At 44.4% G+C, this 21,832-nt stretch overlaps 1 protein-coding gene across 1 annotated transcript in view; it reads left to right on the forward strand.

Moving 5' to 3' along the window:
• The window catches only part of LOC311228381 (utrophin-like), a gene marked incomplete at its 3' end in the record, with an annotated part of 82,468 nt that overhangs the window by 11,603 nt on the left and 49,033 nt on the right, over nt 1-21,832 (forward strand). The window contains exons 2-3 of the mRNA XM_084314289.1: nt 15,860-15,921; nt 17,755-17,847. Coding sequence (XP_084170415.1) covers nt 15,860-15,921; nt 17,755-17,847 — 155 coding nt within the window. The remainder of the gene's footprint in view (nt 1-15,859; nt 15,922-17,754; nt 17,848-21,832) is intronic.

The following is a 21,832-nucleotide window of genomic DNA, read 5'->3' on the forward strand; positions in this document are numbered from 1 at the left end:
TTTTTTTTTTAAGAATCGAAATGCAGATATGTTACTTCCGGTTCCAGAACCGGAAGTTAGGAACCGGTTCCTGATTAGAACCGGTTTTCGGTGCCCAACCCTACACACCACTAGAGAAGCTGTCAATCGATCCCTTGCACTGAAGAACCATAGAACTCTGTGTTGACATGTTTGACAGCCCGTGTTATCTGCAGTTGTCGAGTCAGTCCAAATCACTTTGAGTGTGAATGTGATACATTAACCAGACATAGTCTTTAGCTATAAATGAACATAATACTCTTAACTTACTCTTATCTTTAGATAATATAAAGCATGGGGCGGCTAAGTGGCGCAGTGGGCAAGGCGCTCGCCACTAACGCAGGAGATGCTGGGTTCGAGCCCAGCTCTCGGTGTTGCTACCAGCTTGGCTGGTCGTTCATACTAACACAATTGGCAGTGTTAGGGGTGGGAAAGCTGGTGGGTGGGGATCAGACGTTGTGGACAGCGACTCCTACAGGTCGGTTGGTGCGCCTGTACAGCAGAATCAGGAAGTAACAGGGGCAGCGTGAGCCTCCCACGCGTTACTCCTCGCCACAGAGAGATTGCGCTGTGCAGGTGAAAAGATGCGACTGCTGCCTCCTCGTGTACCGGAGGGGACACGTGATGCAAGGCTTGGTCCTCACTGCAGCCGACCAGTGGGAGGCATAGTCTAACAACGTTCGAGACAGGGGAGGGGAGAATTGAATGGAGAATTGGCGAGGCGAAATTGGGATGGGAGAAAAATAGAAAAATAAGGAGAAAAAGTGGATAAAAAAAAAAAAGATAATATAAAGCATGCAATGTCAACTGGCGGCAGAATAATAATGGGGCGCCACTGACGCCAGTTGGCAGAGTCAAGACACATAACATTTATATGATACGTGAATAAATGTTCCTGATTTAAAATGGAGAGAAGCGTGTTCTTCGTTGTGTACAGTTTAAGCCTATATCAGTTTCAGTCTTTGTTTTTGTATAAGTGAATGTTCAGACAGAAATTTGACTTTTCAGTTCAGTTGCCTCTCCACTGTCCAGTTCAGCACCACGGACAGTGAATTTGACATTGGCCCTTGAAATACTCCTGTATTGAAAACTCCTGTGTGTTTGCTGTGAAAACTCTGCTCGGGAGTCATGCATTGTTAGTGTGTGAGTGTCTGGCTGCAGAGTAGCCACTAACGAGCGGAGAGGAGACTTGAGTCAAGGTAAAAAATAAATTAACGTAACCCCGCTAACATACTAAGTTTGCCCAAAACAGTTCAACTCAGCCTGGAGCATTTCACAGCAGAGCAGTCTTCTGTGCTGAGATTACTATTGTTTTCATTGTAGTGAATTGTTAATAGAACCCACTAGGCAGATCAGGCACCGCACGTAGGGCCCTGCCTTCCTTAACACTTTCAGAGCCCTTGCTTAACCTTGATTTACCGGTTGAATGCCCACCATCCACTTCAATGTTGGCGTTAAAAACGCCTAATCTATGTTTTAAATTATGGCTATGTGTCTAATCTGCCCGTCGCTTATCAATGACTCGTTTTCCAGTCAACATTGTCGAAGCGGATTGTTTTTTTATCGGTTCATTTTCGTTTTATAGCATTTTGAAAAGCCCTCGTTTTCAAGGAAAATATAAAGATTCCATGATAAAAGATGTTTACTGGAATATTCTAGAATACACAAAAACGTTGTCATTTTTCGGCCTATTTATGAATCGTTTTCAAATAAACGCTAGATTATCGATAGTATATGTGTAAGCAGGGAGCGAAATTAACTTTTTGACTCACCGGCCAGTGGCGGGTAGATGGGAAGAGTCTACCCGCCAAGCATATTTCTTACCTGCCAATATATATTTTATATATACAATTTTTTTTTAAATAAAATATATATTATATAATCATACTTGTAGTTGTATTATCTGCGAGACATCGCCACCACGCAATAAGTCAAAATGCTTGCTATCTGCAAACAGCTCCACTGTCTGTTTTGGCTGTGTTGCTCTTCTAGAAAAATAATCCTTTCAGGGTTGCCTATTGAAATACTGTACACTTTCCTACTGTACACTTTCCTGATTAATTGAAATGGGGGACCCTGATGTAAACAAGACGAAAGTCTTTCTCTGGTCTGCATCCCCTTAACAATTGTGTGTATTGAGCTGTACTGTATTGTACCCATTCTGCAATTTGTTAATAAAGTTTTCAATCAATCAATCAATCACACCTCCAGTACAGAAACATTGTTTGAGTTTGCGTGTCAGGTAGACCATTGATTGACAGTCGAGTCTGCCAATTACATCACATCGCTTGCACTCCGGTGCTGCAGCTGGACCCATTGCCCACCTCTGCTGTTGATAACGCTAGCCAAGTTATTATACACACAGATACACAGTGGGCCAGTGACTTTGGTGTAGGGGTGTAACAATGCATCGATCCTAAGGGGGAAATTCAACTGCATCGATTTGAAAATGTTAGAATAGATTATCGCAATTTTAATGTGTACACGTTATGTTATTGTCATGTCCGTTACAGCCAACACACCGACATACGCTACTGCATCAACGTTATGACTAACAAAGCAAGGCATTCGTTTTGTTGCATTAACGTTATATTACTATTGCTATCGATAAATCTAGGTGTTCTAAAATCTATTGCTATTGGTAAGAGAGACTATAATAAGTTGGTGTCTCGGAAAACGAGAGCTCTGATCGCGGAGTTTCAGGAAGTAAACAAGAAAAATGAGAGCTTCCGATTGGTCATTTGCTTTATTTCCCATGAAACCAGTCACTTTACTCTACTGTGATTGGACCGTTGGCTTGAGTGCAATGTGCGACTTGTAGTTTTTTAACGATCTCGCAGCGGAGGAAAAAAAAGACGAGAGAGGCTATAATCTGTATTCGCACAGCGTGCGCGTAATTGATTTTTACCGTTCGCATACACATATTTTTAGGGGCCTGCTTATGAATTACACGTCTACACGCCACACGGCGGGCAGCCCTCTAAGTGTCATGCGCCAAAGGTAAAAACAGACCGCCCCTGGCGGGCGGCGGGCTTTAGTTTCGGTCCCTGTGTGTACGTATGCACGCTAGAGACGCAAGCTGAAAAATCGATTCTCTTATTTCCTCATCAGTGATCGCGCACACACAGGGCAAACGCTGAGATCTCAGCGAATACAACTCTGATTATCCCAAGACTGGTAAAATAGATTCCTTACCTCAGATCAGATGTTCTCCAAAAAGATCATTCCAATTCCTGATCGCCATTCCAAATATAGATCACGCTTATTGATTGAGTATTGGCTACTGTGAATATATATTCCAGGCTGATTCCCATCCCGCGATGACTTCCATGTTGAGCAGACAGCTTGCCAGCACAAGGAACCAACTGGCTCCGCCTCAGCCTCTACATATCTACAGATCCCAGGTCAGTCTAAGCGACTGAACTGCAGTTACACAGGGATAGATGATAGGGGGCGCGGGAGAAATAAATATCAGATCAACGCAAGATTGCATATATAGAGTCCTTACCTGGTCTCTGATGTAATGCAAAAAAAAGAATCCAATTATCTGATCGCCATTCCAGTTATCCACAGCGATCCTGTCTCCGCCGTTATTGGGCATTGCACATGAACGGGCGGGCGGGGTCAGTTGTCCAAGCCATCCCTACAAGCACATGTTTTGCCGGAGTGTTTAGGACCCACCCCCACGACGCAGCTCGGTAGAGAAAATAAACTACATAGTTTATAATGGCGCGCAATATCGGCCAAAGGCGTTAGAGGGCGGTATAAGACAGTCTGCCAGCTCAGACACATTCAGAACAGGATGCACAAGGTGCCCCGCTGAATTATGAATGGCAATAGCGAATAAAAGAAATACCGTGAGAAAAACGTAAATCTATGTTTCCGGCACTCAACCATCAGGGCGACAGAAACGTAGTTCTACGTTAACGGCACCCAAAGGGTTAAAGTCCGGCCCCCACAGAAAAAGTCTGGCCCTTGGACAAATGTAGTTGATGACCCCTGACATAAATTTAACATTGTTCCTCGTAAAACTGAGTTCTATTGTTATTCGTCTGAGCGGCCTTCACTATGGACCTGAACCTTCCTCACTTCACCAGGACCACAGGTCTAAATGTGAGGAGGACCCCTGGTTGGCTAACAAACATTACCACCGGCCAATCAACACACAGCACAGGAGCACAGCCCGTCTGACTCCTCAACATACCCTTCTGTGGTTACATGATACATACATGATGTAGACGTGTTCAGTCCACACACAGTATGCATCTGTCACGCACATGCATACACAGTGTACACTAGGGGTGTAACGGTACACATATCCGTACCGAACCGTTTCAGTACTGGACCTTCGGTTCAGTACGCGCTCCTGTGTACCGAACGAAGGCAACGGTACGTTAACCCCTAACGGAACGCACGTGCAGAACTTTATTAATTTGATTAAAAACTCCAAATTCACCTCTTCCCAAAATATATGTTTGTAACACAGCAGGTTGTTCACCAAATAACACACCCACACCAACTTTCTTCAGTGCGACTTTCACTCACGGCTGAACCGAGAATTAATTTTTAACGCACAACATACTTTCGCTGAGCTCCTCTCCAGTCGAGCTGCTGCTGTGTTTAAATCCAAAATATTGATAAATCCTCTGCCATTGTTGTGTAACATGTCATTTCTTCTCTAGTCTTCTTTCTCTGCGTCACGTGAGGTTAAATCTACTCTAATAGTAGGGCGGCTAGGTGGTGTAGTGGGCAAGGCACTCGCCACCAGTGTGGAGACGCTAGGATTCGCGTGTTCAAATCCAGCTCTCCACATTGTTTTCAGTTTAGCTGGTCGTCCGCAGTAATACACATTGGCCGTATTACGGGGAGGGAAAACTGAAGGGTGGGGATCGAACGTTGTGAACAAGCGACTCCTACAAGTCGGTTGGTGCGCCTGCGCAGTAGAATCAGGAAGTGTCGGGGGCAGCGTGAGCCTCCCACGCGTTACTCCTCGACACTGAGAGATCGAGCTGCGCAGGTGAAAAGATGCGACTGCTGTTACCTCAAGTACCGGAGGGGACTTGTGCTATGTATGACTTAGTCCACATTGCAGCCGGCTTGTGGGAGGCAAGAAACAGCGTTCGTGACAGGGGAGGGTTGAATTGGATGATACGAAATTGGGATGGGAGAAAATATAGAAAAATGGGAGAAAAAGTGGATCAAAAAAAAAACTACTCTAATAGTGAAAGTGAAACATAAAAAGCATAACATCGGTGGGGGCACACGCGCGGGCGGTAGGCAATTAATTTACTCAGTGGATGCCTGAACACAGAATGACACGACTACCGTGGCAAGCCTAGGAATTAAGTATAACTTAATAAAATAATTATATTTAATTATTATAAATACTGTATTTTTTCCCCTGTTGTACGGAACTCGTACCGAACCGCAACCCCAAAACCGCGGTACGTACCGAACCGTGGCTTCTCTGTACCATTACACCCCTACTGTACACGCGTCCACACACACACGCACACGCACACGCACACACGCACACACCAGGTCTTACTCTCCTTTGATCCATCTTGCAGTAAGACATTCCTGTGGTGTGGAGAGATACAGAGCAGCAGTATGAATCGGGTGTATTGTCCTCTGGAGGTGGTAGGGGAGTTGCCCAGGAGACCTGAGCCCTTAGGGGCCGTCTCCCCAGGGGCTCCATACAGGGTGCTGATATGGCTGTAAGGACAGCCTCCCTTGGGCCCTTTATATAAGGGGACATTGATATTGTGGTGAAAGTATATACCTGTACATCCCTCAACATTTTAGATGCAAAGCACCTCTATGAATGGGACTGCATTTATAATATAGCGTTCTTCTTATACAAAGCGCTTTACAACTTATGTCTCGCATTCGCAGACTCATTCACACACTCACACCAACGGCGGAGCCGGGCCATGCAAAGTGCCAACCTGCTCTCTGGGAGTAGTTAGGGTTTAAAACCTGTGCTTTAACAGTGTCTTGCTTTGTCTAGGAGCTTTTCTGTGCGTCAGGGCAATTTTCAGCCATCATCTGCTTCCCTCCGGCTGCGGTGTACCTCAAGGTTCCATCCTGGCTGGCGCCCCTCCTCTTCGCTCTGTATCTGCTCTGCTCCCCTTAGGGTCTATTATCAAGAACCATGGCATCTCGTTAAATTTTTATGGAGACGACTTACAATTATACCTGCCTTCTATAGAGCCATATGAAATCCGTTTTATTTTTTTCCAAATTCCATTTTATTTTTTTCCAAATTCCGTTTTTTTCGTTTTAATATTTCAGAATTCTGTATTTTGCTTTGTACGCTCATTTTACCATCAGAAATAGTGTCTAATAAGTGGGAATGAATAAATGTCCACAATTTAATAAGATATAACTAGGGATGCCCCGATCGATCGGCCACCGATCGTTATCGGCCGATATTCAGTAAAAATATGCGATCGGTGATCGGTGATAATGTTTTATTTTCACCGCTCGTCAAACCCGATCTCATTCGCTGTCGCTGAGTTCTGTCTCAGACACCGGTGGTGCGGCGTCTGCTCTCGAGTCCAGCCCCTCCCGCACGCATGTAAACACGGGTCTAGTCTAGTGAGACACGGGAGGACGGCGTGTCGTCTCCCTGAGCTAACGTTAGCTTAGCTACCGTTACAAAATGACCCAGTCAACTATTCACTTTTAGTTTAATACATGATGAGGCATTGTCTAACCGAACGGTATCTAGCCGGTAGCTCCTGACATAAACAAACGCTCCACAAAGTCTAGTAGAGTGTATGATACCTGTTAGCTGTTAGCTCACGTTAGCGCAAGCTAGTTCACTGTTCAAAACGAAATGTCCCATTGAACTAAATAATTCACTGAGACGTTGTATTAACGTTATATATCCGGCTAGCAGTAGCTACAGATAGCTCCTGATATCAATGTCTTATGAATGAATGAATGAATGAATGAATGAATGAATGAATGAATGAAAACTTTATTTAACAGATTGCAGAATGGGTACAATACAGTACGGCTCAATACATACAATTGTTAAGGGGATGCAGACCTGAGAAAGACGTTTGTCTTGTTTCCATCAGGGTCCCCCATTTTCAATTCATATAGACATTTATGACATACACAACATACATGACATTTATGGCATAGGGACATATAGGTATTTAGTACTGATACATTTGTGACATAGGCGGTATTCAAATATACAGTACTGTTCCCCCTAGATCCTGACAGAGTATATACATATGATGGGGAGGGGACTGTACATTAGGAGGGGGTGGGTGGGTGGGAGGGAAATATACATACGGCGGGGAGGGAATATATACATGCGGTGGGGAGGAGACTGTCTATTAGGAGGTGGTGGGGGTTATAACACTGATTCGATGCGTATTCGAGCTGAGGGCTTGTGAATGTGATTTAACGTTATACCAATACTAGTCCAGCTGCAGCGCCGGAGAATCCTTGCGTAGCTCGAGGCTACTCGAGTATAGGGTCCAGGTGCAGCTGCGGAGAATCCTGGCCGTGTAGCTGGAGGCTACTAGAGTACACACAGACAGTGGAGCTTGTTGCGTGGTGGCGATGTCTCGCAGATAATACAAGTACAAGTCTAATTATATAATATATATATTTTATAAAATATACAATACATTTTAATTTCTTTTAAGCAAAAACGATCGGTATCGGCCGATATGGCTCACGACGATCGGTGATCGGTATCGGTGGCAAAAAACGTGATCGGAGCATCCCTAGATATAACAGTCCATTTAATAGGGCTGTCTTAAATACTTCGAAGCTTCGTTCGATGGGCATGGGATTCGAATATGAAAATAAAATTTGATTATTAAAAAAATAAAAAAAATAAAAAGGTATATATATTTTTGCAAAATCAACTCTGCCTCTCTTTGTTAACTACAACAAGCAATGCTGTTTGTTATTTAAGATGAGGTCGGACTCTGCACTGACAGATTTGTGTTCATTGTGCTGCCTTTATGAAGCCTCAAATGACTGCTTACAATATTTCATGAAAGCAAAATGTTTTGTTTGTCTAAGATTTAAAAAGGTTTTTTTTTTTTGATCCACTTTTTCTCCCATTTTTCTATATTTTTCTCCCATCCCAATTTCGTATCATCCAATTCAACCCTCCCCTGTCACGAACGCTGTTTCTTGCCTCCCACAAGCCGGCTGCAATGTGGACTAAGTCATACATAGCACAAGTCCCCTCCGGTACTTGAGGTAACAGCAGTCGCATCTTTTCACCTGCGCAGCTCGACCTCTCAGTGTCGAGGAGTAACGCGTGGGAGGCTCACGCTGCCCCCGACACTTCCTGATTCTACTGCGCAGGCGCACCAACCGACTTGTAGGAGTCGCTTGTTCACAACGTTCGATCCCCACCCTTCAGTTTTTCCCTCCCCGTAATACGGCCAATGTGTATTACTGCGGACGACCAGCCAAACTGAAAAACAATGTGGAGAGCTGGATTCGAACACGCGAATCCTAGCGTCTCCACACTGGTGGCGAGTGCCTTAGACCACTACACCACCTAGCCGCCCTAGATTTAAAAAGGTTTAAACTTTACAGCACTGACAAAGTTGAACAAAGTGCTGTACAAGTCCCACAACATAAAAAAAAAAAAAAAAAAAAAAAAAAAATTATAGTTGATTCCATTTTTATTGCTCAATTCCGCGATTCCGTCCGCGATTCCGTGATCGCGGATTCCATATGGCTCTAGTATCTTTGAACCAGGTTTTTTCCTCCTCCAAAAGAAACCCCATCCTCACCAACAGAGAAGATCTCAGTCCACACAACAAGCAGTCACATGACCTGGAGGCTGCAGGGAGCTCTCTCCTTTGTCCTGATTGCAGAGAAAATACTCAGCTTTCAGAAAAGATCCATATTTGTGCAGACGGGGCCATTTGGTGATCATGATGATGGCGTTTTCCATGAGCTCCGGTTTCACCCGTCTACAGTCCACACCGATGCATCATTAGTTTCTAAAAATATTCGCCCAGGCAGGAGTTTTCAAAAAGGTCCAGTTTCATCTCATCTAGCTACGTTACCTAAGTATTTAAGTTACTGACCTTCTGACCCATGTTTATACTGTAGCTAGCTACGTTACCTAAGTATTTAAGTTACTGACCTTCTGACCCATGTTTATACTCTGCCTACGTTACCGAAGTATTTCAGATACTGACATGTTTATACTGTAGCTAGTATGTTACCTAAGTATTTAAGTTACTGATTTTTTTTGTTTATTTTTTGATATTTTTTTTATCTTTTCCCCCCTCCTTTTTCCTCCGATTTTCTCCCATCCCAATGTTGGTCGTTATGCCAATCCCCTTCCTGGTCGCTGCGCACTTACCCCCCACAGTCGGTCTGGGAGAGTGGAGGCTATCGCGTGCTTCCTCCGACACACGTCTAGCCAATCAACCGCTTCTTTTCACCTGGCAGCGCGGACTCTCACTGAGGGGGTGTAACGTGTGGAAGGATCACACTACCCCCCCTTAGATCCTATCCGCGCTGAGCAGGCGCCCCGACCGAACTGTAGGAGTCGCTGTTTACAACGACCCGGACCCACCCCGCCAGCTTCTCCCACCCTCTAATACTGCCAATTGTATTAGTGTGAACGGCCAGCCAAGCTGGTGACAACGACCGGAGCTGTGAGCTGGATTAAGTTACTGACATTCTGACCCATGTTGTTTATACTATAGCTACGTTACCTAAGTATTTAAGTTACTGACATTCGGAGTCGTGTTTTGCTATTCGCCATGTGTGAGACCAGTTCAATATATACATACATTATATATCCACAGAAATGTCCCCACCCTCTAGTGGTCATAGTTTCCTCCCTAGGAGGCTGGAATTTGGCCTGAGGGTCAAGTGTGTGTGTGTGTTTGTGCGTGTGTGTGTGTGTGTGTGTGTGTGTGTGTGTGTGTCCACACGGTCACAGCTATTGCAGATTATTGCTTGCGATTTCTCTCTCTCTCTGATGCGTCTACAAATGGACTTTTCCGCCTCTTTTATAGGGATGCTGACTTCTTTCATTGACCCCTTTCATTCCAGCAATGACTCATGAATTCTCCCTCTCTCCCTCTCCCTCTCCCTCTCTCCCTCTCCCCCTCCCTCCCTCTCTCCCTCCCTCCCCCCCCCCCTGTTATCCTGGCTCCTCCTCATGTGTGATTGATAGCCATCAGTTATTGGCCTGTTATTGCCTTCCCTTTGTTCTTTATCCCACCCGCCCTTCATTCCAAGACCTGCTGACCCCGTTAACTCTTACTGTCTCCCATGTGTCCATTCCTCCTTCACTGTCATCATTCACATTTTCCTCCTTCTTCTCCTTCTTCTTCTTCTTCTTCTTCTTCTTCTTCTTCTTCTTCTTCTTCTTCTTCTTCTTCTTCTTCTTCTTCTTCTTCTTCTTCTTCTTCTTCTTCTTCTTCTTCTTCTTCTTCTTCTTCTTCTTCTTCTTCTTCTTCTTCTTCTTCTTCTTCTTCTTCTTCTTCTTCTTCTTCTTCTTCTTCTTCTTCTTCTTCTTCTTCTTCTTCTTCTTCTTCTTCTTCTTCTTCTTCTTCTTCTTCTTCTTCTTCTTCTTCTTCTTCTTCTTCTTCTTCTTCTTCTTCTTCTTCTTCTTCTTCTTCTTCTTCTTCTTCTTCTTCTTCTTCTTCTTCGTCGTCGTCGTCGTCGTCGTTCTCCTTGTTCTTGTTGTTGTTCTCCTTGTTCTTGTTGTTGTTCTTGTTGTTGTTCTCCTTGTTCTTGTTGTTGTTCTCGTTCTTGTTGTTGTTCTCCTTGTTCTTGTTGTTGTTCTCCTTGTTCTTGTTGTTGTTCTCCTTGTTCCTCTCCTTCTCATTCTCCTCCTCCTTCTTTCTCTTTCTCCTTATTTTTCTTGTTCTCCTTCCCCTTCTCCTCCTCCTCCTCAACACATAGTCGATTAGTTGTCAAATAGGTGGGGTAGGGTCTTGATAATTTTAGGCATTTAGTCTTTTTTCACGTTTTCTTTATGATTAATGAATTATTAGTTATTACTGAAAAATTACAAGCATATCTCTGGCATCACTAATATTCACATTTAAACAATAGACTTTTAACAACTAGATTTAAATAAGTCATTCTGCATGACTGCTTTTAGAATGTGAGAAACGCTAATCGATTAGATGACAAAATCATACGACTATTTTGACTATCACGATTCACAACTATTTTGTCTATCACGACTAGTATGACTTACGGCTAGTAATTATTTGGTCGACAGTCCGCCTAGTTTTCACCTTCTACCATTTACTTCTCTTCTGATCTCTGATCTGTTGTCTCTCTTCACTTGTCAACCTTGTTCCCTCTCTCCTGTACGATCACCTGCTCTCACCTCCTCACTCCCCCTCCTCACACCGCTCCACCTTCCATGCTCTCTCCTGTATGATCACCCACTCCCTCCTCTTCACTTCACTCCCTCCTCTTCACCCTCTCTCCTGTATGATCACCCTCTCACCTCTCTCCCCCCTCCTCACCCTCTCTCCTGTATGATCACCCTCTCACCTCTCTCCCCCCTCCTCACCCTCTCTCCTGTATGATCACCCGCTCTCACCTCGCTCCCCCCTCCTCACCCTCTCTCCTGTATGATCACCCTCTCACCTCTCTCCCCCCTCCTCACCCTCTCTCCTGTATGATCACCCTCTCACCTCTCTCCCCCCTCCTCACCCTCTCCTGTATGATCACGGTCCGCTCTCACCTCTCTCCCCCCTCCTCACCCTCTCTCCTGTATGATCACGGTCCGCTCTCACCTCTCTCCCCCCTCCTCACCCTCTCTCCTGTATGATCACCCGCTCTCACCTCTCTCCCCCCTCCTCACCCTCTCTCCTGTATGATCACCCGCTCTCACCTCTCTCCCCCCTCCTCACCCTCTCTCCTGTATGATCACCCTCTCACCTCTCTCCCCCCTCCTCACCCTCTCTCCTGTATGATCACCCTCTCACCTCTCTCCCCCCTCCTCACCCTCTCTCCTGTATGATCACCCGCTCTCACCTCTCTCCCCCCTCCTCACCCTCTCCTGTATGATCACCCGCTCTCACCTCTCTCCCCCCTCCTCACCCTCTCCTGTATGATCACCCGCTCTCACCTCTCTCCCCCCTCCTCACCCTCTCCTGTATGATCACCCGCTCTCACCTCTCTCCCCCCTCCTCACCCTCTCCTGTATGATCACGGTCCGCTCTCACCTCTCTCCCCCCTCCTCACCCTCTCCTGTATGATCACCCGCTCTCACCTCTCTCCCCCCTCCTCACCCTCTCCTGTATGATCACGCGCTCTCACCTCGCTCCCCCCTCCTCACCCTCTCTCCTGTATGATCACCCTCTCTCACCTCTCTCCCCCCTCCTCACCCTCTCCTGTATGATCACCCGCTCTCACCTCCTCACCTCGCTCCCCCCTTCCACCCTCTCTCTCCCCTGCCTCCCCTTAGGGTACATTCCTGTTTTTATGCTCCTGCTCTCCGAGCCAGCGGTGCACACACACACAATGTACACTCCACACCCCCCAAACAAAGAAGACCGCGACCCCCGAAGGCCTGGTGATCATAGCCTTTGACCTTTTGTTCGGTTCATGGTGCTTTACACAGTGGCTGGTTGAACAGCAGTGGTTGTTTAACACAAACACACCTCACTCACTCACTCACTCACTCACTCACTCACTCACTCACTCACTCACTCACTCACTCACTCACTCACTCACTCACTCACTCACTCACTCACTCACTCACTCACTCACTCACTCACTCACACACACATGCAGGCACAATCACACACACACACACACACACACACACACACACACACACACACACACACACACACACACATGCACAAACACATGCATGCGAGCACAAACAAACATTAAATATATTTAATGCGCCCTCAGTGTACAGACTTGGGTCCAGTCAAAGGTGCACGGAAGCAGACGTGAATGAGCTTCTCTTTGACCCGAGGTGGTCAATATTGAGGTTGAGGTTGACGGACAGCTCAACGAGCTGGTTATTTAGCCGGTCGTTTGAAATGAAGCCTGCAGAGGAAGGACCCCAGAGCCAGACCCCCCCCCCCCACCCCCCCACCCCCACCCCATGTTCAGCATTGACACTTTTGGTTCAGCGTTGTGAGCATTGACAGAGCGTTGAGGCATCTACCATGGCTACCGGTATGTATTAGGGCTGGCTATGTGGTCAGAATAGCATCTATCATTTGATGGTAATATACTTTCCTCCAGCATAAGATGTGATAGGGGTGGGCAATAATATGACGATATTAAATAAATATCGGGTACAGTTCATTACATATCGTGGAGATCGTGATGTTTTGCACAAAACCTCAAGTCAGTTTCTAAGCCGGGTATACAACAGAGGTTTATATACCGGTAATCATCATATTGGCGTGGCTGTATCCATCAAAGGGTTAAATCAAGCATTTTTAAGTGCTTTAGAGGAAATGTCAAAATAGTGATAGAGCAAAACAATATCGTGATATTGTGATATCATTTAGAGGCCGTATCGCCCAGCCCTAAGATGTGATGTGATGTACAGTAGCGTCTTCTAGATTTTATAAATTTTTTGTAACATAATTGTCACAATGCTGCCTTTATTGAAAACTACTTTTACCTTGTTTCCATCTCAAATACTGCTTCAATAAATACCTTCTATATTATTCACTCGGAGTGAAGCGCTCAAGTTCGTCACTGCTAGACTAACAATACCACGTAACTAACCACCAGAGGGGAACCCCTCCTGCTGACTTGTTTTACACAATTTGTAAGTCGCTTTGGATAAAACCGTTCCGCTAAATGACTAAATGTTAGTGATGCACCGATGTGAAAATTGTGGCCGATACCCGATATTAATATTGCTGTTCTGGCCGATACCGATATTTACCGATGTCGATATCTCTGTATAGAAAACACTTTTTTATGATAATCAAATAAAGAGCTATTTTCCAAAACGCATTTTTTATTTGTACTTTTGTAACTTATTTTCAGAAATTACTGATATTTTGAAACTATTTAAGACGAAAACATGTAAAAAATAAAATAAAAATAATAATAATTTATTAGTATTATAATTTTTTTTAATTGGCCCATATCTGCCCTATCTTGATATCGGACAGATACCGATGTGTAAAAAAACTGCCATATCGGCCGATATATCGTGCATTACTAGTAAATGTACAAGCAAAACATTTACCAACAAACAATTGACTGCACCTGCGTCAACTGTGGCTGAAGGGAGAGACAACGTGCACGATGGCCGGCGTGAAGGACTCCATCACCAAAGAAACAGGGATTTAAAGACTTCAAGTTCAAGTTCCTTTTATTGCCACACGGCCAGGCCGGTGGAATTCACACACGGTGCAGGTGGTAGCTGCGGCAATACACACCACATAAAAGAGACGCAACAACGGAACAGTACAGTACAGAAATACACCACCTAAAAAATACACGACGGAACAGTTACAGTACGAAAAATACAAACATCAGGTGCAACCGCGTAACAAAAAACCAGAGAACATAACAAGCATGGGGTGAAGATTAGGAGGAGTGGAGCAGCTGTATGGCCTTGGGGAAGAAACTGTGGTTGAACCTCACAGTTCGACTGCCCCCAGTGACCTGAACCTCCTACCAGAGGGGAGGCGTTGGAAGAGGTGGTGAGCTGGGTGCTGCAGAGGGTCGCTGATGATTTTGTTTGCACGTGTGATGGTAGTATGGTGTTTGTGTATGGAGTCCAGTGTGGACTTATATTCCATTTCTGTGGATCCATAAACCATACCGTAGGCTAGAAAATACGACATATCGCCACCCCCCAGCCGTAAATACTAGAGAGAGAGTGGGTGGAATTTAGTTGCCCCTTCCCCACTTGGTGATTGACAGGGCAGGTAGACCAATCTGTGTGAAGCGGAGGCTCTGCACGGGGGCTTCTGAGCCGTTACAGCAGCCAGTGGAACGGCAGGAACATCAAAGTACCTCCTGACCCCGCTGACTGACACACAACCCAAGGCCTTATCGGGGAGAACAAAACAGCGGCGAGGAGGGAGCAGAGGGGGACGAGAATGTGAAGAATTTGTACAGTTGCACTCATCGGGCCGGGGGGGGGGTCATTATGAGGGGAAGATGTGTGTGTGTGTACACACCGGAAAAATGGTACTGTAGATAAGTGTTTGTCCATAATTTCAGTGCGTCTGGTACTTGACCCGTGCGTCTGGTATGTTATGCAACATTACATTTGGACATTTTGTGTGCACACGTTGGGCAGCTTTTAGCCTTTTTTTTTTCTTTTTGCTTTGTTCCTAATCAAAACCTTTGTGTCAAAAGGTTTTCCATCATAATAGAGAAGAACTGTATTATTATCCCTGAGGGGAAATTGCGTCGTCAACAGCACAACAACAACACAGCCATGTTGGAAGAAAATGTCAATGTAAATTGACATTTGTTTGTATAGTTCCACCTTTCATACAGGGATTGCAATCCGACGTGCTGTAAAGGTGACACACAATGACTAAAAAGCAACGCAGAGAATAATAAAAAGAGGGAGCAAGAAGGAAGTAAACACCCTCAATAACAACATGTGATTTTCTCGGACGTATCGTATTTTTTTTTTTAAAAGCACACATGTCGTGTGACTACAATCAATAGCACTGTGTCAGTAAGTAAGTGAAGTTTGACACCTGGGGTCAGACTTTTGTGCCTCTTTTATAGTGATGCTGACATTACCTCTTTCATCCCAGCAATGACTCATGCATTTTCTCTCTCTCTCTCTCTCTCTCTCTCTCTCTCTCTCTCTCTCCCCCCCCCCCCTCTCTCTCTCTCTCTCTCACAGACGAGCACGATGCCGTACAGAAGAAAACGTTCACCAAATGGATCAATGCACAGTTCTCCAAGGTAATGACACCCAGTACTTTGCAGCATTTTCCTCCAGACCTTTGCACTGCAATTTCCTGCAGTTTGCTACAATCCTCTTATTCTAGAACTGATGGATTGAGCTTGAACCGTCTCTGAAGAGAGGTTGAAGATAATTTTGGTCCTATTTTGTTTGGCTATTTCCGACCAAACATCTTCTCCTGAGACGTTGGTCACTGATCTTCCCAGACTCATGGCTAGCCAGCTGTAGCTAGCAAAGTGATGAGAACAGGCCAGCAGCTGGCTGGTTTGTTAATACAATGACTATCTATATTATGGAGCAGGGATGCACAGATATGAGATATCGGGTCCATACCAGTCTTAGAGCCATGTTCTGAACCAGGTCAGTAATCATAGCGAAGTGACTAGAGCAGGGGTTCTCTTTTTGATCCACTTTTTCTCCTTATTTTTCAATTTGTCTCCCATCCCAATTTCGTAATTCCAATTCTCCCCTCCCCTGTCTTGAACGTTGCTAGACTTGCGAGCACAGGGAGAAATGTTCTAAGCCAGGTCAGTAATTACAGCAACGTGACTAGAGCCATGTACTGTCTGAGACAGGTCAGTAATCACAGCAAAGTGACTTGGCTTTCTGAAGTTTTGGCACATAAAAGCATTGTGGAACTTTCTAATGGAGCAATGGATTATATCTCATACGGTCGAACAATCCCAAACAAATTGTCTGAGTCTGTAGATGGTTTTCAAAGTGACAACAATGACTTTGAAAAGGACCCAGGTTTATTTTCTGTTGCTAATGTTTGTTAATGCAATAGTTGACTTGTTCCCTTGCAACAGAATTCCGGTGAAACCGTTTTGTAAAAGTAATGGATTGAGCTGCAGGGCTACTCTATACTCCATCACATGGTGTCCAGGTCTGTCCTCTCCTCCATGCAGATCAGGCGCTGCGCCTAGGGCCCTGCATTCCTTAATAGGGCCTTTCCTTCCTTAATAGGGCCCTGCATTCCTTAATAGAACCCACTAGTCAGATCAGGCACTGTGCTTAGGGCCCTTCCTTCCTTAATAGGGCCCCCAACCAATTGTCATTTTATTTGACTAACCACTAACAACATATCAACAGTTCTGATGTGTTTTAATGTTATCTCTCTCTCTCTCTCTCTCTCTCTCTCTCTCTCTCTCTCTCTCTCTCTCTCTCTCTCTCTCTCTCTCTCTCTCTCTCTCTCTCTCTCTCTCTCTCTCTCTCTCTCTCTCTCTCTCTCGCGCCCCCCCCCCCTCTCTGGTGTTTTGATGACTCCAGTTGTTCAGTGGTTGTAGCTGATAATGTTGTCCTGTGCCCTGAACTCCTTTACCTTGAATACTTAAAGCTGATGCCTGTATTGACTGAACTATCCAAGATCACTGGAATTCCACAATATCAGTTCTGCTTTAGGGTGGATTGTCCCTTTAACACCAGCCACCAGCCACACATGGTCCACTCCACGGGCCACTTCGCGGGAGATAATGTTGGAATCTATTGAATATCCGTTTTATTCAAGCATCCTTTTTCGGCTAGTGGAAATCCTGAGTGACTGATGAAAAGTTGGGATTCACCGGCCACTGTGGCAGGTTCCAAGGTTACAGGCTACATGTTACAGACAACAAGCTACAGGTTACAATGTTACAGGCTACACGGGTTACAGACAAAAGATGCACTTTCCCATGTATAGAGTCACAGCCACACGCCCTACACACATCCTACAATCCCAGATGTGGGCTAGAACTTCAAGCCTTGTAACCCACAGTGGCTGTGTTGTTGTTGTGTCTGTCAGACTGTCTCCCACCTCCATGGTAACCATGCAGTTGTGTTGTTGTGTCTGTCAGGCGGGGAAGTCTCCCATTACAGACATGTTCTCGGACTTGAAGGACGGCAGGAAGCTGCTCGACCTGCTGGAGGGACTCACCGGAACCGTCCTGGTAAGTGTGTGTGTGTGTGTGTGTGTGTGTTATTTTAGGATAAGGGGTTAGGGAACTATTAACCCTTTCACTACCACACTACAGAATGTTAACCCTTTCACTACCACACTACAGACAGCCGTGTGTGGTAGTGAAAGGTTGTTTGTAGTGTGGTAGTGAAAGGGTTAACATTCTGTAGTGGTCATCACTTCAGCTCAAGGAAGAGCTGTATTGCTGCTGTTTCAAGGGCAGCTTTTCACGACAGTGTACTCATTTGAGTACGCGGTCCAGCTTGACGACCACCCTAGCTGTTCCTGTTCCCATCGCAGCCCCGGCGGTGTTAGAGGCAGAACTAGCGTAACGCGCTGTTTGGGCGTAGAGAGAGAGCGTACGGCAGTGGCCAATCGGATCGCAGAACCCGAACGCGGAACTGCAAGTATGTTGGTAAAAGACTACACGTCAGGGTAATACTAGAAAGACATAAATATAGGCAATACAATTATAGTACAGATACAAATAGGCAGTGTAAATAATATAATTAACTCTGTATATAAGTATAATGAGCAAGTAAGCAGTGTAATCAAAGGTGCAGATGAGGGTCTGTATGCCCTATCAGTTATATTATATACATTACAATAAATATGGTCAATAACACTTAGAATCTGAATACTATGAGTAAGTATACGGTATACACAGGTGCAGTATACATAAGGTACCCAGGGTTTGCACAAGGTCCTTGAAGTGCTTAACACTTTGACTGCCGGAAAACGCTTAAAAGCGTCATTCCCGGCCATGCTCAAGTTGCCGGAGGACGCTTTACAGCGTCCTTATATCAATATTTCAAAAATCTGCGATTGGATTCATATTTCCCCTCCGCTGGCCTGAGATCCACCAGGAGGACCCACTGAGCTCTCTGGCGGTTCAGGAGCGCCATCTGGTGGGTGATCGGCGCAATCGCCAAACAGGAAGTGCTATGGAGGTTGTGCTGGTCGGCCGTATTACTTCCGGGCACTCTGTTTGGCTACCGGGACTCGATCTCGACACAATACATAGCGATCGATTGCCAATAACTCGATAAACAACATGATTTGGACATATATACTATTATACAAGCTGGAAATGGACCCGATATTTCTACATACCATAATAGGTAAATGACTGTTCCACGCTCATCGCCCAACAGCGCGAGGAGGATACGGTAAGATTCAGCGTTATTTTTGATCGTATTCCATATAAACTGTTATGATGAACATATCACCCACACTAGATGAATGATATAACGCTGCCCACGGAATTATAAACGATCCCCCGCCCATCCGGTCATCATCAGATCATACGTAGATCATTCTAGAAGTACGTCCAATTGAAATTTTTTATATCGCCCCGATTGCCATCAAACTGTATTTCATCATCAATATAATGCATTTGGGGCTATATATCACGTTCTGGAGAAAGCTGCAGAAAGAGATGAAAACATACTTATACATTAGGGATGCACCGATATGAAAATTGGCCGCCGATACCGATACCGATTGTTCAACTAACACTATCGGCCGATACCGATACCGATACCGATATTTGTATATAAGTATTTGTAAAAAAATATATTTTTTTTTTAATTTTTTATTTTTTTTTAATGAAACTACTGTATATTTGTATGTGTATGTTTGTATTTGTAGGCCTCTTTACTTACTTAAAAAAAGGAAACATCAAGAAATATGTTTATGGTATCACTATCTCTCTCCCAGTATCGTCTTGCGGCCTGCAGAGGGATACTATTTTCTCAACCAGAGCTTTCAACCAATGCAATGGAACCATTCTTGCGGCCTGCAGCAGGATACTATTCTCTCAACCAGAGCTTTCAACCAATGCAATGGAACCATTTTGATTGACAGTCGATTCGGCCAATTACGCCACACCGGTGACCGCTAGCACCCACCTCCTGCTGTCCTTACCACCAATCGGCAAGCGTTTATAAATTTTTCTACTTCCGGGCATGTTCTGTTTGCGAGAGCAGAACACACTTAACGTAGCTACCGGCGCTCCACGCATGACCAAATGAGACATAATGATTTTACTGCAACAAATGTTATAATAAAACAAAGCCTTTCTATACATTTGTCTGGTTGAAAACTTTATTAACAGATTGCAGAATGTGTAGTTGGGTACGGAATGAGCAACGGAATGGAACCGAGCTATGAACGTACTAACGGAGTAATGCCTTGTTTACTGCTATCTTCGGGTAAATAATATGCTTGTTATTGAACGTGTAACACTTCATTTTAACAGCAGATACTTTCTTAAATGCCATCTTCCCGAGAGAGGGTGTTGACGGGGAGTTGTTATTAATAGCATTGAACAGCTAACCGAAAGCTAGCGTTAACTATTGTTAAAGGTTTAGCCATAACGTTACCTTGGCTAAAGTTGCGGCTATTCATAATGCAGCAATAATGACTGCAGACCTGCAAGCAAAGTACAGCAAGTTGACAAAGGAGTATTCCAACGCAAATCACATTTTCACCAGTAACGTTAGTCTTGCATCTAATAGCTAATAACGTAGCTACGTTAGCTGCCCGGCCCGCCGACCGGCGCTCCACGCATGACCAAATGAGACATAATGATTTTACTGCAACAAATGTTATAATAAAACAAAGCCTTTCTATACATTTGTCTGGTTGAAAACTTTATTAACAGATTGCAGAATGTGTAGTTGGGTACGGAATGAGCAACGGAATGGAACCGAGCTAATGAACGGACTCGGAGTAATGCCTTGCTGCTATGGGTAATAATAATATGCTGATGTTATTGTCCGTGTAACACTAACTATGTAACGCTAATGCCACAAAACGAATGCCTTGTTAATCATAAATAGTTACTTTGATGCAGTAGATTGTGTGTGTGTGGGGGGGACGGCGGGCGTTGTGCAGGTAGATCGCGCGAGTGAACTTTTTTTTTTTGCCTTTTGACGCTACACAAATTGATGGGTATTTATCGGCGACTGCTATCGGCACATTTGAGCTTATCGGCCGATAGGCCGATAGCAGTCAACAAGGCACTTATCGGCCGATACCGATACCCGACCGATATATCGGTGCACCCCTATTATACATTAGACCATACTTTACTATGAATATGTGAATGAAAAAGTTTAACGTTGCTACACAATGAACAATACATATAGGACTTTGAATGGGCCCTAATACTGGCAATGTAGCAATAGAATTTAAAAAGTTATAGCCCTGCAAAGAAGGGGAATTTCTCCATAGACAAATAGCGCTGGCAATCCACAGTCATTTTCCGGATTTCTGGCCGGCACCCATAGTGTTAAAGTGCTTGATTTCTTTACCCAAAAAAATCCAGGCCTGGAATTCCTTAAACAGCCCATTTATTTTTAACAATGTGCTTAAAAAGTCCTTGAAATTCAAATCAACCATTCGCATTGAAAGTTTTGTTCATCCATGATAAAATAGTTCTGAATCAAGAAATATATTTTTTGTATCTAAAGTGTAACTAATTGTCGGAAATTGGTTTTAAGCCATAAATATTGGATCCGATTTTCTTTTAAATAAAAAAAACAGCATTTAAAAGTTAATTGTATCCTTTTAAATGCCCCTTTTAAAATGCAAAATAGTGCTTAGAAAAGTACTTGAAAGTCATTGAATTTCATTCTGCAATGTCTGTGGGAACCATGGGTACCCTGACTGGCATGATATAGGCTACGTCATACGTTATAGTCGGTGCAGTTTAGGTGGTAAGAGTCAGACACACTTAACGATCAGACATTCCTAGAATCACACGAGGAACCATATACATTATATAGTACGTTTGTTTTGGTTTAGACCGCTTGTATATTTGCTGTTGCTTGCAACATCAATCCAATTCACTTGTAGTGTGAATGTGACATATCACCTGAAAGTACTCATCCTCTACCGACTTTAGCTATGAATATATACACAACGCTGCAATTGACCAACTTTAGACAACAATGTTCATGTCAAACGGACAT

The sequence above is a fragment of the Notolepis coatsorum genome, assembly GCF_963971535.1.
Source record: "Notolepis coatsorum genome assembly, chromosome: 5".
NCBI classification, from domain to species: domain Eukaryota; kingdom Metazoa; phylum Chordata; class Actinopteri; order Aulopiformes; family Paralepididae; genus Notolepis; species Notolepis coatsorum.